Below are 17,130 nucleotides of genomic sequence, written 5' to 3'. Positions count from 1 at the left end.
AAACCTTAGAATAACCCACCTGGTTGAATGCTGGAATTCAATCCACCCTACCTATTTCTTCCCATATCCCCGTTCCATTTATAAAGCCCAGGGTTGGGCGCCTGGGTGGCTCAGTCGGTTGAGCGCCGACTTCGGCTCAGGTCACGATCTCACGGTCCGTGAGTTCGAGCCCCGCATCGGGCCCCTGTGCTGACAGCTCAGAGCCCGGAGCCTGTTTCAGATTCTGTGTCTCTCTCTCTCTGACCCTCCCCCATTCATGCTCTGTCTCTCTCTGTCTCAAAAATAAATAAACGTTAAAAAAAAAAATTTATAAAGCCCAGGGGGTTAGTGTAATCCTAGTTTGTGGTGAATTTCAGGATCTCTTCTGTGATACAGAGCATTGTTTTAAGGTAGGTCTTTTGATCCCCATAAAACAGACCAAGATCTTTGGTGCCAGTGATGGCACGGGCTGGGGTTTGGGGGTGGCTGAGGAAGACAGCATAGCTGCCAGTCCTCCTGTGGACAATGTGCATCAAGCAGATCCTTTCTAGTTGATTCTAGCTTCACTGCAATCAATGATGTGCACCCTTAGGATGAGGTGGGGATTGGAGAGGTCTTGGAGGATGCGGTAATTTACGTGATAATAACTTCTTCCTAAAGTCGGGATTTATGGACAAAAACGTTCTGTGGAAAGAGATAATGCTATGATCCTGGGCCATGGGGGCGTCCTTGAGATTATATCCAGAGAGCAGGGATACCAGTTAAGGCAGCAAAAGGACACAGAAGGTTTGAAGTGACTATGTAAACATCAGGTTTCAAGATGACCCGGACATTGACATGGGCAATTAGTTATCTGAGTCACTAGAACATGAGAAATTGACAGGGTTACACAGAAACCACAACAGGATCCTGCTTTGCTTTTGGCATTGGGGCTCAAGCCAATGCACTTGAGTGCAATTCCACCACTGGCCAGTATTTCTGAGTATTATAAACTGTATCTTGCACATGGTTATGCTTTGTGGGAACATTAACATCTCTGAAACAGAAAATTGTGGTTTGGTCTATAATTTGACTGAATTCCTCTATTAGCAAGGGGTTTGAAACTGAAATGTCAATTCCTTCTCTCTTGAAGACAATACTTTGCTTTTCTACTTACGTTGTACAATTTTAAAAGGTTGGGGATGGATAGGTTCAGTTTGAAGACATTTGTTTCAAACCTCAAAGCACCCTTTGAGAAGTGGGTGATTCCAAGAGTGAGACCAGAGACCACAAGATGAGCCTGGGAAAATGTCACCGTGCTAATGAGCAAAGCGGCATTCTGAAACTCCTAGGATATGGCAGAGGGAGCCCGGAACCAACAAAGATGAGCCTTGTCTGTCCAAAGATGGGGCAATCTAAGCACAAATCAGGATAATGACAATAACTGAGAAGGGCTGACTCATAGTAGGTTAAGACCCAGATGTTAATGAGGCTTAAAATTTTTTTTTAAAAAAACCCACAACACACAATTCACTGATAACTTTTGCAGAATGCAGTGAACCGACTTGTTATTTTGAAAAGAAAGAATTACACGTTTCCTGCCTTTCCTGTAAGACCTGTATCTCAGAGTCACCAAATGATTGATGGGTGAAGTTAGTCTTTATGTAAGTATTCCAGCAATATATGAAATAATAACGATAACATGGGAATACTGTCACTTGCGACCTCTGATAAATTCATAAATCCAGGCAACGACGATCACAAAACATCACAAAAGAAGAAACAGGCAGACATGAGCTATCTCTTAATGGAAATGTACTAAACCACTTACGAAGTAGGATTGCCAAAAGTATCAAACCCAAACTTAATTAAGCTCTAGATCTACCTACCAACTGATAGGGAACACAAGAGACAGAGGGCCATATTAAAGGATCCTAAGGATGTAATCAACAAAATTTAGACTGCAGAAAAGTCTACAGAAACAAAACAAAAAAAAAAAAAAAAGAGGAAGAAAGAAAAAAAAAAAAACCCTAGCATTCTTTATTCCCAAGGTTGCAAGGAAAAGAAAAGAACAGGAACCTATAGATTAAAGACCGAAGAGGCTTATGAGCCAATCACAATATGTAATCATCAGACAGTGGTGGCTGGGGCACTAAACTCCGAGAGAAATTCATGTCTGGCTTCGAACCTGACTTTCAAATGGAGATCATCTCACTGCTTAAAGCCAGAGTTAACATGTTTTGGAAGCCACTGGATCCATCATTCACGATCCTTCCACAAGCACAACCATGTAGAGCATTGGACTACTTCCCCGGGGAAATGTCTCTACAGTGTTTGTGAATTAGAAGTGGGTCAGTGGGTCTATGGGCGCAGCGTTGAACTGGTCCCCCGAGGATGTGCAGAAGTAGCTGGGGCCTCTTAGCGGTACTCACAATAACACATCACATGCCTCGTCAAGTGGTGCCTTCTTCTGGAAGCCATCAGAACACACTGGTTTCTTTCTTTCTTTTTTTTTTTTTTTCTATTTTTTTAAAACCTTGATGTAGATCTGACAAATGCTTAACGCCAGGACTACGTGTGCAGTGTCTTCAGTATACTGCTGAGCGAGGAGTAAAAATACTTATTGGACTATTAAAACTGAGTGCAGATTATTATACGTTTGATCCTGTTGTGAAGGCCAAGGCTAACGGGATGAGAGCAAGGTGTGAAGGCAGTGGATACTTTTTCCCTGAAAGGAATATACAGCCCAAAGGTGCTCAGAGAACCAGGATCGCTTTAACCTTAATGGTTAAAGCAGATTTTTTTCTTTTTATCTTTACCACACATTGTACAATCTGTAAACCCCCAGGTACATCATCACAATCCAGTGACAACTGGTCAACTGAAACCTTTGTAAACATGGAGGCTCCTGCTTGTTGCCAAACATAAGAGTGAAGGAAAAAGGTAGAAATCCAAATATCTCCGACCAAGTTCTGGGGGGCTGGGGAGGTGATAATAATACCAACAAAGCCTGTTTTCTCTCAGAATGTTCTATCGAAACTGAGTGCTACCCAAAAAAAAAAAAAAATGTTAGCAACCTAATATTCAAGATTCGTAACTTCCAAAAATTCTTCCCTCACATCCCTTTATAAGAAATCTTCTGTTATTCTATATTCACTTCGTCTCTGTAGTAAAGCATTGCCATGTCTTTTTTTTTTTTTTTTTTCAAAATCTTATTTATTTCTGAGAGAGAGACAGAGCATGAGAAGGGGAGGGGCAGAGAGAAGGAGACACAGAATCCAAAGCAGGCTCCAGGCTCCGAGCTGTCAGCACAGAGCCCGACACGGGGCTCAAACCCACAAACCACGAGATCATGACCCGAGCTGATGTCAGACGCTCAACTGACTGAGCCACCCGGGCGCCCCACATTGCCATATCTTTTTAGATATTATTCTCTAATTATTCAGGTGTGGCTTCAAATATATCTGAGGCATATCAAAGCTTCCAAAGAGCAAAGAATAAGCTTTAGTCCCCACCATTTCTTTTAGTGTAATGATACAGAAGCACCCCAAAAGGCTTTGCTAGACAAAGGAAGAAGAAAAATAAGGGAGGAAGGGAACGAGGTAAGGAGGGAGGAGTAGGCCAGCCAGCATGTGTAAGTCTAAAGGTTGAAAACTACATTCTTGCTCAAGTTCTGATTCGAAGAAACAGTATTTCCAAGACTAAATTTAAAGACAAATCTTTAGACTACACTGAATGTCAAGAAAAGATCTCTAGTTTGTGCAATTAAGATGAATGAATGATTTCATAGTACGGGGCCTACAGTAGGTAAAGTTTAATAATGTAAGTGACAAGGTGCAACTATGAAAATACGGACTAAGTGGCCAGTTGGGCTCAACCTTAATGCTGTCACAGCTTCCAAGTGTGTCTTCTCTAATGCACCTTGTGATTCTCCCCAAGGCGGTTTTTTTTTTCCTTTTTTAAAGCCAAACTAAAAATGATTTAGTCAGATGTTTGATAATGAGACAAATTAATTCACTCACTTGAATAATATTTGTTACCAGTAATAAATGAAATTACCTCTGAGTAATTTGGTGAGAGATACTTCCCATTGCATTTGGCAATGTTCCTCAGAATTTTTAATGCTTTATCTCCTTTCTTCCGAGTAATCAGCCAGCGAGGAGATTCAGGAACCACCCTGGCAAGAAGACTTTGTTGAGTTATGTCTAGGAATTTCAAAACCTTAACAGTTAATTAACAACCTCACTTTCCCTCTTAAAATAGAGCTTGCAATTAGATAGAACTTTAGGAGATTCTGAGAGTTTAGAACATGCTCTTTGAAACATAGATTATCTTGGAAAGCTTATAATGGAGGGAAAAAATGCTCACTTGATAATTGGATCATTGGTCATGATAAAAACAATCAATATTACATTGTTCTTGTAAGACCAGGCTAACCTAGAATACAGTGTCCTAAATTACACACATGAAAAGAACTGAAATTACACACGTGAAAAGAATTCAATGGGCACTTAGGCATGTATGTAAACTGATTTCCCCATATATTAAAATTAAATTAGAGAAATGATCAAAATGTATTCGCTTCAGTAAGAGTCAAATGTATACACCTGTAGCTTTCTGGTAACTTAATTTTCTGATGCTCTCAACATTTTCTTATTCCTGAGAGGATTCCTGAACAATATTAATTTGCATAATAGAACACACAGGGAAGCAAAGCGATTTCGTTGCATTTAATTTGCATGTTGAAATATCGGCAGGTAGGGTTTGTTACCTTACAGTGTTCGTGAAAATATTACAAAATAACAAAACATAACTAATACTCTGGAGTTTTGTGTTTTGGTACTTTATTAATCTATTTTAATGAGAACTATTAGTCAATTAATGATCACTCTCTATAAATTCTCAAACACTCTAGAAATTCTCAAAGCCCACGGCTACTCTGGAGATGTCAGAAAATCTCCTTAATTGCTTTCATTTTCCTGTTGGTTTAGAAAGTGCAGATTCTACATTTCTGTGGAATAAGAATAAATTCAATAATGACCAGAACCACTTTACCAGTAATAAAGGAGGAAGAGAAAGCTGGGCAGCGTTATGGCTAGCTGGATCCCTTGCCAACTGGGGATAAAGTAGGCAATTCCAGGGAGAATTATGATTCCAAGGGTGAAGAACATTTGGACTACTATCCCCACAATTCTCCTTTGCTTTGAACCTACTATTTCTGTTACTGAAGGAAAACAAACACAGAGGTTAGGGAAGCTCGAGTTGAGCTCCAAAATAAACACACAGAGACATTACATCTGTCATATCCATCGGCATTGTTAGAACACCACAGAATTCTCTCTTTCTTTTTTAATTTTTTAAAGTTTATTTATTTATGAGAGATAGAGACAGCATGAGTGGGGGAGGGGCAGAGAAAAGAGGGAGACACAGAATCTCAAGCAGGCTCCAGGCTCTGAGCTGTCAGCACAGAGCCCGACGTGGGGCTCGAACTCACAAACTGTGAGATCATGACTGGAGTCGGACGCTTAACCGACTGAGCCACCCAGGTGCCCCAACACCACAACATTCTTAAGGACACTAAAACTTCCATGCCTGCTGGAGCTGGGTTTTCTGCTCACTCTCTTCTCTGCCAGTTATTGGCAGGCACTGGCCACACTCATCTTACACACACAGCGCAGCACTCTTCTCGTTATACAAAAAAATGTATCTGTTGATTTTAGGAAAGCTTAAATGATGACTATTGTATCAATACAGAAGTAAAACAAACTGGCTAGATTTCTATCACGGTATCTCTAAAGGTGTGCATATTATAGTCTCCTTAGGAGATTCTTTATGAGCATTAGACTCTACAAATGATTTTTTCAAGATCACAAGATAGTTTCTATTACATGATGGTCCTCTCCACAGTATCAGACTTTACATGTAGGTGATACCTCTTTAAAAGTCACATGGGGAATTTTATTGCTGGCATCCTTCTCCACCCAAATGAATCCATTTCTATCTGTCATTAATTCTATTCTGATCATCTTGGGATTACGCTACTTGGTTGTGCCCTAAGATCGCAGATTTGAAAATTCACCTACACTTAGATCTCCTTAGAAATGCTTCATATGCCAAAGTTACCCCTTCTGCCCCAGCCAGCGACAGGCAACTTCCCGACACTCTCTCTCCTTCCCGGCCCATACAAAGACCTTCAGAGGGTCCTTAAGGTGGGCACTGCTTGGGGAAGGATTGTCTAGCAGTGATGGAAGGGACTAGAAGCCTAAAGATCCGGAGCAATACTGTAAAAGAAGCTTTTGCCTCTCCCTGGTCACGAATCCACCATGACCCTTAGAGGAGGTGACTGGTCTGGACATCACTGGCAACAGAGCCCAAGTAGCATCCAGGACTTTTCTCAGTAAAAGGAGCAAACAGCAAAGGGAAGTTTTTCTTTCTAGAAAGGTCAAACTTTCTGGTTACGGAAGTAACAAAGGTTCACAAATGAGCTTCTCATTTTTAGGTCCTATCTCCTTCACAGTTAAAAAGCTCTCCACTTGTACACAAGGAATAGAATTAAGAAATATTTGAGAACACAGGAGTGTCGTCTCAAACTATATCCCAGAAATGCACAGAGAATGCTTTAAAAAGGTTTCAAAGAATTGCTGAAATTTTTCATAAACGTCAATCTCCGAGAAGGCAAACAATAACTTGTGATAACAGTACAGCAGTTATCTGCAAGAGTGTGGTTCACCCCCGTATTTTGTGATATTCCGTATGTGGCCAGGACCTAAAAATGAGAAGTTCATTTTGCCAGAGTCAGAGTCTCACCGCGGCGACCTTCCTATTTGCAGAGATCATTCGTGGCAGCCGCGAAGCCTCATCATGCGAGCCCGAGGAGGCTCAGCGGCCGGCACCGCCCAGACACCTGACCCTGGCGTCAAAGAGACACGGAGCGCAGCAGTGTCTTACCGATCACGTAGCAGGTCATCCACGTGCCCTTTCCAAACACACCTTGTAGGAAGCGGAAGGTCACAAACACGGGGAAATTTGGTGCGAACGCCACCACAACACCGGTGACGCCAACACCGAAGCAGGATATTAGGTAAATGACTATCCTGCCGTACCTTTTTGAGAAAGAGAGAGGAAGAAGTCACCTTTGGCATTTTCTCCGACACAGTGAAAAGCACTATCGGTAAGTGTTGTTAGAAGAGGCTTCAGGACAGAAATTTTGTTTTCGACGCTGCATTATTACCACCGTGTACAGGATGGCTGAAAATTCTGCGTTTCGTTTTGCAGCAAAACCAGGCAAGTAAGGACATGTGTTCCTGAAATGGCATTACAAAACGCAAGGCACAGAATGCATTTTTGGGGGGATTGCAGTTTCCAAAAAGATGACCCTCTCTATCACATAGGGTCACCCCAGTGGCCCAGCTTTGTTTGATACCTTTCTAGCATTTTTGTGGGTGGAGTTGGAAGGAGAAAGGGAGAAAGCCCCAGGAGCGGGCTTCAGTCGTGGCTCACTCATCCACCAACCATGCGACCTTGGGTCCATTTCTTAAGGGAACCAAGATTCAGATTTTGTTTGTTTGCTTGTTTCTCCCCTCCCTTTCTACAGTGAAGTTGTACAGGCTCAAATGCAATGCTGATGTGAAAGCTGCTTATAAACTCTAAAGTTCACGACCAGGGCGAGCTGTTCTTAAGTTTCGCATTTTAGTCTCACCGTTTACGTAGCTGTTACTAAAGGCGTAGGCAAAGGGCACAGGTTACCGTCGTGGGCAATACTCTGGGATTCTGATGCTAAACGGTTCAGTACAACTGTGCCAGATTACTGGCTGGTGAAAGTCTGTCGTCAATGACCTTTATGAGACTTGATTCAAAAACATTCTCCCATAGAAATTCCCACCAAATTCACTCATGCAGTGTCCTGCTTCAGTCAGCGGAGCAGAGACGGAAGTAGTTCTCATTTATTCCGATTTTAAAATTCACCGTCTGTCCTTCCTACACTGTCCTCTGGTAGATTTGGGGCCTATTAAATTGTTTCTGGTCCTTTCCTTCCACGATATAGAAGCAGAGAAGGAGCCGACAGACGGTTGGCCCTGTGGTGAGGCAGAATCGTTCATGGGTCTGTCTTCTTCTTCAAAGCACGGAATCATCAATGAGGACAGGTGCGCAGGCCCCTGCTGGAACATAGGTAGGAAAAGCCCCCCCTCCTTTAGTTGAGTTCTTTTGTTTGGGGATTATGTTTATTGACTGTGAGAGAAGAACATGAAGAAGCAGCAAAACCTAATGTTTAAATCAGGAAGAGTAACAACTAAAATGAAGAAATACGTGTTGAAAACACGTCACTCAATTCGAAGCCATAGCAGCTAGGAGAGAAAGTGATGTTTGGGGAGATTAAGAAAAGGAAGATGAAGGGGAAGGGCTATAAGAGGAAACCATAGAAAAAAACACGGATAAAAGACGGGGAAAGAGCATCAGACACAAGGATTAAGGAGAAACTCACATGCAGAAGATGGGGGCAGGGGGCCGCAGGAGAAAAATAAGAGACAGACGAGGGAGCAGAAAAAGAAAACAAAGGTTATACTTTGAAGTCCTGATCCGGCCAAATTCAGATTGTCAACTGGCTAAAGCATTTGGGGCATTTTATTGTCTCCAATTAGCTAATTAATTGCTGTGGGCAGTTCTCCAAGAAGTACCCTTAAGCACTGTGCACTGTGTGCTGGGTCACAGGGACCCATCAAGGCTGGGCTTAGAGTGACCAGAGCGATATCCAGCCAGACACGGTCAATGGCCAAAGCTTTCCTACCCCTGTCCTAAGGGGTATAGAAGGAATTATTAAATTACTGCATGTATTTTCATAGTTAGAATTGGGATAAAGGAATAGTTAGGCATGGATATAATAACCAACATCAATAATGTCTGAAACAGGAATGTTTGAATAGAAAAATTACTATGTTCAGTATACATACTCACCATGTCTGCCATTAATCTATATCTTTATGAATGTTAAATAATAGATAAAATTCTCTTAAAGGTCTTTGGAAAAACTGTGTTTTTTTTTTTCTTGCAGAGTTTTTAACTTGTAGAATAAAATACAAGGATTTCTTTTAAAAAATATAACCGAAACATATTGGGAAGGGGCCGACTCTATGACTAAATTAATCCAGACCACAACCAGTGAGTTATGGAAGCACAGGGAATCAACTCTGTCCGCAGTGTCCAGCCAGCTATCCGTCTGTCCCATGATGAAGTTACTGCCTTGCCGGTGTGTGTTTCCACTAAGATGCTTTCAGATCCACGGGGAGCGGTCCCATCCATTTGTACAGTTCAAGCAGTAAGGAGACGTAGTTCAACAAGGAGAGAATTAGTCTAACCAAACAAGTGTGAATGTCACAGGTAGAGAAAATAAGATTTCCCCCCCCCCAAGTTTGACAAAAATTGTTTCCTAATGTTAACATAAAATATTTTCATCCCCACACTTATGCATCATGTCAATGGCTGTCATATTCGTGCCTACCTGTCCGCCGCATAACCCAAGGTGAAGGCTCCGGCCAGGAAGCCCAGGTTTAGGACGGCTTGTGTGAGGTCCAGCATCCAAGCATTGACACACACGAGGTCAAACTGGGAAAACAAAGGAAATGCATGGGAGTCACGTGACCATGCTTATCCTCAAGACATCTGGTCTTCTGTCTAGATCTGTGATCGTTAAACATTTTTGCCCAAACACTCCTTACATTTTTTAAATGTTTCACATGCATATTTTTATATTGATACGTAAGGGTTTTTTTGTTTTGTTTTGTTTTTGTTTTTTGGTCAGTTTCAATAACTGGCAAAGATGTCCCCACTGTCTCCAACAGTCTAAATACTGAAGCCACCGGACACCTACCATCACCCAGTAAAAACCAGTTCCTCAGTGGTCTCAATCTGAAGTCGATCTTTTTTTCTCTTTGAGTTCTTGTTTTCATTCCCACATACCTACACCCTCGTATTATAAGCAGAACATATTTTATTGTGTTTTGTGTCAGTGCGTATTGCATCAGCCGTGAGGTACACAGATACTTCTGTGTGTAAAAACTATATATATAAGTTGACATTTAATTACAAATTTTTCCCTGTGACAACGTCTCGAAATATTTTCATCCTTTCTGATGGGGTTATAATTACAGTTACTAGACTGCAACAGATGCAAATAGAAAATGTAGGAATCTTGAAAAAGAATTACTGCACAGGGGTAACATTTTGTTGGAAATGCGGCTCTCTGTTTCTAGAAGAATGTTAAGAAAGCCTGGGGTTTTCCAGCCAGTTCATGTCATCTGTGGAAGAAGACTGTTTATTACTAGAGTCAGTTATGGCCAAACATCAATTCTGCTCCATTTTTCATTTTTATAAATACACATGCCAGGAAAACATATGTGTATAAATAAATTATTGAGAACTGAGAGAGTTTTGTTACAGCAATGTTACTCAATTCTTCTGTCTCCCTCTCAGCTACGTGCCAAGACTCACAGAGCAATCTATCATCACAATTAGTTTTACTTGCCTATTAACCAACATGCCCTTTTCAGTCCTACGCTCTTGCTGCAAGGAAAGAAAAGGAGACCGCCACACTTACAAAAGTTGTTGAATCAGATCATTAGGCTCAGTTACTTTCTTTCCTCATGATCTTCTTCATACCAAAACCAATAGCCTAAACTGTCCCACTATTTCATTCCCCACAGTTTTTAAAATATGAAATTTATCGTCAGATTGGTTTCCATACAACACCCAGCACACATCCCAACAGGTGCCCTCCTCAATGCCCATCAGCCACTTTCCTCTCCCTCCCAGCCCCCATCAACCCTCAGTTTATTCTCACTTTTTAAGAGTCTCTTATGGTTTGCCCCCCTCCCTCTCTAACTTTTTCCCCCCTTCCCCTCCCCCGTGATCTTCTGTTAAGTTTCTCAGGATCCCCGTAAGAGTGAAAACATAAGGTATCTGTCTTTCTCTGTATGACTTATTTCACTTAGCATCACACTCTCCGGTTCCATCCACGTGGCTACAAAAGGCCACATTTCATTCTTTCTCTGCCAAGTAGTATTCCATTGCATATATAAACCACAACTTCTTTATCCATTTATCAGTCGATGGACATTTAGGCTCTTTCCATAATTTGGCTATTGTTGAGAGTGCCGCTATAAACATTGGTGGGAACGCAAACTGGTGCAGCCACTCTGGAAAACAGTGTGGAGGTTCCTCAAAAAATTAAAAATTGATCTACCCTATGTCCCCACAGGTTTTAAAACATCAAGTCAGTGCATCATGGCGAGACGGGAGAGGGGCAGGGTTCCCTTGGTTCCACAGCTAATGAATGACCTGTCGCTTAACACAGCTGGGGAGAAAATGGGAGCATTGGTAGCTGGCCCATGTCACAGAGTTGCTGAGAAGATTTATGGAGATTAAAAAGTAAAAAGGTTTCCATATATGCAGAGGATAGTAATTTTGGTAACTTAAAGTGAGTTTTATCACCCATTCAGGTACTAGTCTCTCAAGGCACGGCAGTTTGACTATAAGTAAACTTGCAGACGATTAAAATTAACTGAAATAATTTCCCACTGGAGTTAACCATGCAGAGAATGCAGTTAGAGGACAGCAGCATGCAGAAGAATGAAAATGGACCACTTTCTTACACAACACACGGAAATAAATTCAAAATGGATGAAAGACCTAAACGTGATATTTGAAGCCCTAAAAATCCTAGAAGAGAGTACAGGCAGTAATTTCTCTGATGTTGGCTGTAGCAACATTTTTGTAGATAGGTCTCCTGGGGCAAGGGAAACAAAAGTAAAAATAAGCTATTGGGACTTCACCAAAATAAAAATTTCTGCACAGTGAAGGAAACAATCAACAAAACTATAAGACAACCTACTGAACGGGAGAAGATATTTGCAAATCACATATCCGATAAAGGGCAGTATCCAAAATATATAAAGAACTGATACAGCTCAATACCCAAAAAACAAATAATCCAATTAAAAATTGGCAGAAGACATGAACAGACATTTCTCCAAGGAAGACACAACAGATGGCCAACAGACACACGAAAAGATGCTCAACATCACTCATCATCAGGGAAATGCAAATGAAAACTACAATGAGATATCACCTCACACCGGTCAGAAGGGCTAAAATCAAAACCACAAGAAACAAGTGTTGGCGAGGATGTGGAGAAAAAGGAACCCTCTTACGCTTTTGATGGGAATGCAAACTGGTGCGGCCACTGTGGAAAACAGTATGGAGGTTCCTCAACAAGTTAAAAATAGAACTACCCTATGATCCAGTAATCGCACTACTGGGTTTCTACCTCCCAAATACAAAAACATAATTCAAAGGGATACACGCAACCCTATGTTTTGCAGCATTATTTACAACAGGTAAACAATGGAAGCAGTCCAAGTGTCCACGTATAGATGAATGGATGAGGAAGATGTAGTGTATATATACAATGGAATATTATTCGGCCACAAAAAAGGAAATATTTTCATGGGCAACAACATGGATGGAGCTAGAGTGTATAATGCTAAGTGAAATCAGTCAATCAGAGAAAGACGAATACCATATGATTTCACGCATGTGGAATTTAGGAAACAGGACAGAGGGAGAGAGAGAGAGGGAGAGAGAGAAACCAAGAAGCAGACTCTTACCTATAGAGGACAACCTGATGGTACCAGAGGAGAGGTGGGTGGGGCAATGAGTGAAGTAAGGGACGGGGATTAAGGAGTGCACGAGTCATGATGAGCACTGAGAGATGCATGGAATTGTTCAATCATTATACTGTACACCTGAAACTAATATAACACTGTATATTAATGATGCGGGAATTAAAATAAAAACTTAAGGGGCCCCTGGGTGGCTCAGTCGGTTAAGCGTCCAACTTCCGCTCAGGTCGTGATCTCCCGGTCTGTGAGTTCGAGCCCACAAGGGGCTCTGCGGACAACCTGAAGCCCCGCTTCGGATCCTCCCCCTCTGCCCCTCCTCTGCTCGGTGTGTGCAGGTGTGCACACGCTGTCTCTCAAAAATAAAAGGAACGTTTTAAACAATCTGTTTAATTAAAAAATAAAAATAAAAACAAAGAAAAGAATGCAAAAAGGAAAAAAGCATATCAAACAGGCAACTTAGCTGCCAGAGAAAACACTGTGCTTCAGGAAAAGTAGCAACCAATGTCAAATATAAGTTCCCCGAGAGTGGAAGTCGCCTCCTCCAGCTGTGCTGCAGGTACCGGGATTAGCTGGGGGCGCAGGCAAGCTCTGCACAGATGACACGGCAAGGCCCAGCAAGAGCTATCCTTCCAACGAATTCGCGCAGCTGCTTTTGAATTGCACGAACTAAAATGTTCCCCAAATATTCTTTAAATCCACGAAAGATTCTCCAATAGAAAACTGATGATCTTTTTCACCCTCCCATAAGAGAAACTATCAAAAAGTGTTTTTTCATATTTCGTATTAAAATATTTTTCCTTAGGGGCGCCTGGGTGGCTCAGTCGGTTAAGCATCCGACTTCGGCTCAGGTCATGATCTCGCGGTCCGTGAGTTCAAGCCCCGCGTCGGGTTCTGTGCTGACAGCTCGGAGCCTGGAGCCTGTTTCAGATTCTGTGTCTCCCTCTCTCTGACCCTCCCCTGTTCATGCTCTGTCTCTCTCTGTCTCAAAAATAAATAAACGTTAAAAAAAATTAAAAAAAAATTTTTTTCCTTAAAATTTTTTTTAATGTTTATTTTTTTTTTGAGAGAGACAGAGAGAGAGGGAAACAGAATCTGAAGGAGGCTCCAGGCTCTGAGCTGTCAGCACAGAGCCCCATGTGGGGCTCAAACCCACAAACCGTGAGATCATGACCTGAGCCAAAATCGGAGGCTTAACTGACTGAGTCACCCAAGCACCCCAAAACAAATGTTCTTCATACTTTAATTGAAAATAAATGTCTACATGGTTAAAGTTCTGTGATGACATTTTCTAAAGGACTGTGATGCCATCTGGGCTACGTGTTGCCTGCTCTTTGTGCTTTATTCTGCATCCCAGGGGCTGGAGGTGTGAAAACTTCATTTTCCCAGAATACCTTGTCAGCAAGGCTCCGAGTTCTGGTCCCGCCTGTGGGGGAAGGGGGAGGTAAGTGCAAGATCAGAAGGCTGGAAGCAGGTAGTGGGGCTTCTGCTTCTGGATATGGCAGCAGCTCCAGCTCGAACCGTGGCAGTGACAACAGTGGTTGGTGGCTGAAGTCAGCCAGCATTTCTAACCATGCCCTGTCCACGTCGGAGCAAAGGGGCACTGGGCCCACGGGCACTGTGAGCACTGTAATGCCCCACACAGGGCAAGGGATCTGCAGGCGCTATCCTTCCTGATCTCTCCCGTCTGTGCTTTTCTAGCCCTTCCAAAGCAACTCAAATCCAAATCCTTTTACTAAATCCCTTCCTGCTTGAGATACCTCACCTGGTTTCTGCTTTTATGATGGGAGCCTGCTATCTTTCAAAAGTACAAAATAAATTAAATCATGTACCTGTTAGGAAATGCACACAAGCACACATACACTTGTGTTTCCAGTACGGGGACCAACACAGCAGGGACACGCATTCGGGGGCTTGGTTTTGACCCTAACTCATACATTCAGGAGGCAGCCTGCCTCCTGCCTCCTGGGCCCGGTGCTTGCTAATCAGGTCTTAGCTCACACTGCCTGCTACCACAACAGCTCTGGGTCTGTGATATGTTTTCATGTTTAAAGAGAGGTCAGCAGGCACGGAAGCTGATGAGCTTCGCAGGCCACGGACTTTTTCCTAAAATAAAGTACTGAAAGTTTGTTGTAGTTCCCAGACAGACCTAAAACCTACCTCTTGTCAAATGTACCCAAGTCTGAATCAAAGACACACATGTTTATGTCTTTCTTCTAAGGCAATTTATCAAGAGCAAATGAGACATTTCCTTTTTTTTATTTTTTGAGTCTACACAAAGACATTTAAAATTATTTTTAAATACTCATAAATCCATGTGTACCCATTCTGTTAGTTACTAATCTTCAAAATCACCTTTACACAAAGAGAATTTACTCCCCTTGGACTCAAATAACTATTCATGTAATGTTGAAAGAATCACATTGCTTCATTTCACAGAAAGCACAACTCCAGCTTTATTAGATACTTTTGAAGGGCTTCTAGACCTAGGGATGTTTCTTAGCATTTCCTTGTTGTTACAATCCAAATAGACATTCTGTTAACTTCAGCTACAATGATAAAATGCTGGGACGAGTTACCATTCAATACCTGTTACAGTTTTGATTTCTAAGTCCCCTTTAAGACTAGAGCAACAGAATATCTCCACTATTCAAAGGTCAAAGGCAACAAATTAGGTACAAATAATGCAGGTATGCAAAAGACTTAGAAAGTCAGAGGGGGCCTGCCTGCTCCTTAAGCACAGAGAGTGGATCTGGATGGCCAGCTGCTGGCTTTTCTGCAGATGTCTCTAGAACAAACTGTCATGTAAGAGGGTCAAGGTTAGAGGCCATCACAGCATCTGACTTCAGTCACGTCCGTGAGGAAGAGTCCTCATTAGCTCTTTGTACTGTTGTGGGAGAAAGGGAAGTCTCTGATGTCAAGTGACCAGACATATGTGCCTGTGTTTCGATTTTCTTTTTTCTTTCTTTCTTTCTTTCTTTCTTTCTTTCTTTTTCTTTCTTTCTTTCTTTCTTTCTTTCTCTTTCTTTCTTTCTTTCTTTCTTTCTTTTCTCTTTCTTTTTTTACTGTTTGCGTTTTCTAAGGATGAGTGCTAAATTGAGCCATTCCTAATCAACTTTTTGTTCAAAATCGGTGGCCACTAAACTCTTCATCAGTGTTAACAAAAACATCAAACGTACCTTTGATTTGACATCAGGTATGGGGTGCTCCTGGCTAAAGGTAGCCCTGGCCAATTAGATGTCTACCTCCACGGGTGGGTGCCATTTCTTTTTTTATTTTTCATTCTTGAGAGAGAATATTTTATTCTTGAGAGAGACAGAGCATGAGTGAGGGAGGGACAGAGAGAGAGAGGGAGACAAAGAATCTGAAGCAGGCTCCAGGCTCCGAGCCTGACGCAGGACTCAAACCCACGTACCATGAGATCGTGACCTGAGCCGAAGTCAGGTGCTTAACCCACTGAGCCACCCAGGTGCCCGGGCGGTTTCTGTTTCTAATCAACACCAAGCCACCCTAACAGAGCCTAAGAATGATTAAAAACTATTGTAATCGTAAAGAGAAAAATGTGGGTTGGGCCTCCATGAGGGTGGAGGATACCATAAGTAATTCTAGTCATAATGAACATTTCTTTCACGTGATCTGCTGGCCTATATGGGCCTCTTAACATGAAACAATGAAAGCTTTTCTGGTAGGTACGAACCATCACAATGAACTAACTGCAGCTGCAAGAAACCCAGGCAGCTTCCAGGGGCGTGCTCAGCCTGGCCTCTGCCTCTGTGAGGAGCTTAGTACCTAGGTTGGAGAGTCAAGGTCAACGTAGGTGAAGCAGCTGTGGAACAACTGAGATCAGGGCTGAGAGTGATGGGCCACGAAATGCAGGAGGGCCCCAGCGGAGGAAATGGCAGGTGGGCCCAGAGCAGTCAGTTACAGAAGAAGGTGGGATGTAATAGATCCTTCGGCAATGAGCTGGGCTTAGCAGGAAACATGGGAGAGAAGAAGGGTACTGGAGCAGAGTGATGGCCAGCCCAGGGCAGGGGCCATGAATGCCGGTGAGGTTCAGCTCTGCCTGCAGCACGTGAGGGTGCCGAGCTCAGATCCTAAGCTGGGAACCACCTGCCTCTGTCCCACCCAACAGGGCCCAGGGCGGGCCCAGGACGTGGGACAGTGAGTTTCTTTCTCAGGGAACCAGAGACATCAGGGGAATTCAGGACAGAGGGAGGAGGAAGTTCTAGAGGACAGAGGGAGAAGCTGCAAGGTCGCAAATGGAAAGGCCCAGAACAGATGTCCTGCCCCAGGACAGAACACGATTCCGGAGAGATGAGAGCAAGACCAGGAGACGGAGGGGAACCTGCGATCTGCCACGGGTCTGGCATGAGGAGGCACCAAATTTGATTAACAGGCTAATATAAGCTGTCACCTAAGCTGTCCTCCAAGGTTAATAACAGCCGCGCTTTAAGGTACGGCTAAGCATGTCGCCCTCGAGATAGAATGAGCAGGTGTTCTT

At 42.7% G+C, this 17,130-nt stretch overlaps 1 protein-coding gene across 2 annotated transcripts; it reads right to left on the bottom strand.

Moving 5' to 3' along the window:
- Positions 1-2,676: 2,676 nt before the first annotated feature.
- Positions 2,677-10,789, bottom strand: LOC125918107 (solute carrier family 22 member 3-like). Of its 2 annotated transcripts, XM_049624148.1 has the most exons (5): positions 9,455-10,754; positions 6,907-7,061; positions 5,014-5,182; positions 4,018-4,135; positions 2,677-3,004 (listed from the first exon to the last, which is right to left on the bottom strand). In XM_049624148.1, exons 1-5 carry the CDS (start codon positions 9,529-9,531, stop codon positions 2,774-2,776), a joined length of 750 nt encoding a protein of 249 aa, XP_049480105.1. In that variant the 5' UTR covers positions 9,532-10,754; the 3' UTR covers positions 2,677-2,773. The 2 variants fall into 2 exon arrangements, with proteins under 2 accessions (XP_049480105.1, XP_049480106.1); XM_049624149.1 differs by lacking the exon at positions 2,677-3,004 and having other exon boundaries at positions 3,011-4,135; positions 9,455-10,789.
- Between the last annotated feature and the right edge of the window lie 6,341 nt (positions 10,790-17,130).

The sequence above is a fragment of the Panthera uncia genome, unplaced genomic scaffold (assembly GCF_023721935.1).
Source record: "Panthera uncia isolate 11264 unplaced genomic scaffold, Puncia_PCG_1.0 HiC_scaffold_450, whole genome shotgun sequence".
In the NCBI taxonomy this organism is placed as follows: domain Eukaryota; kingdom Metazoa; phylum Chordata; class Mammalia; order Carnivora; family Felidae; genus Panthera; species Panthera uncia.
Note: the sequence above shows the minus strand (reverse complement) of the source record. Positions and strands in the feature narration are given on the sequence as shown.

What these genes read in the sequence shown, in the direction of transcription:
- LOC125918107 (XM_049624148.1), bottom strand. Translation starts at nt 9,531, where the DNA reads ATGCTGGACCTCACACAAGCCGTCCTAAACCTGGGCTTCCTGGCCGGA. An exon ending in TTGGGTTATGCGGCGGACAG is followed by an intron (nt 7,062 to 9,454) that starts GTAGGCACGAAT and finishes TTTCTCAAAAAG; the next exon opens with GTACGGCAGGATAGTCATTT. An exon ending in CTCTTCCTCCTTTATTACTG is followed by an intron (nt 4,136 to 5,013) that starts GTAAAGTGGTTC and finishes TCTTCTTGCCAG; the next exon opens with GGTGGTTCCTGAATCTCCTC.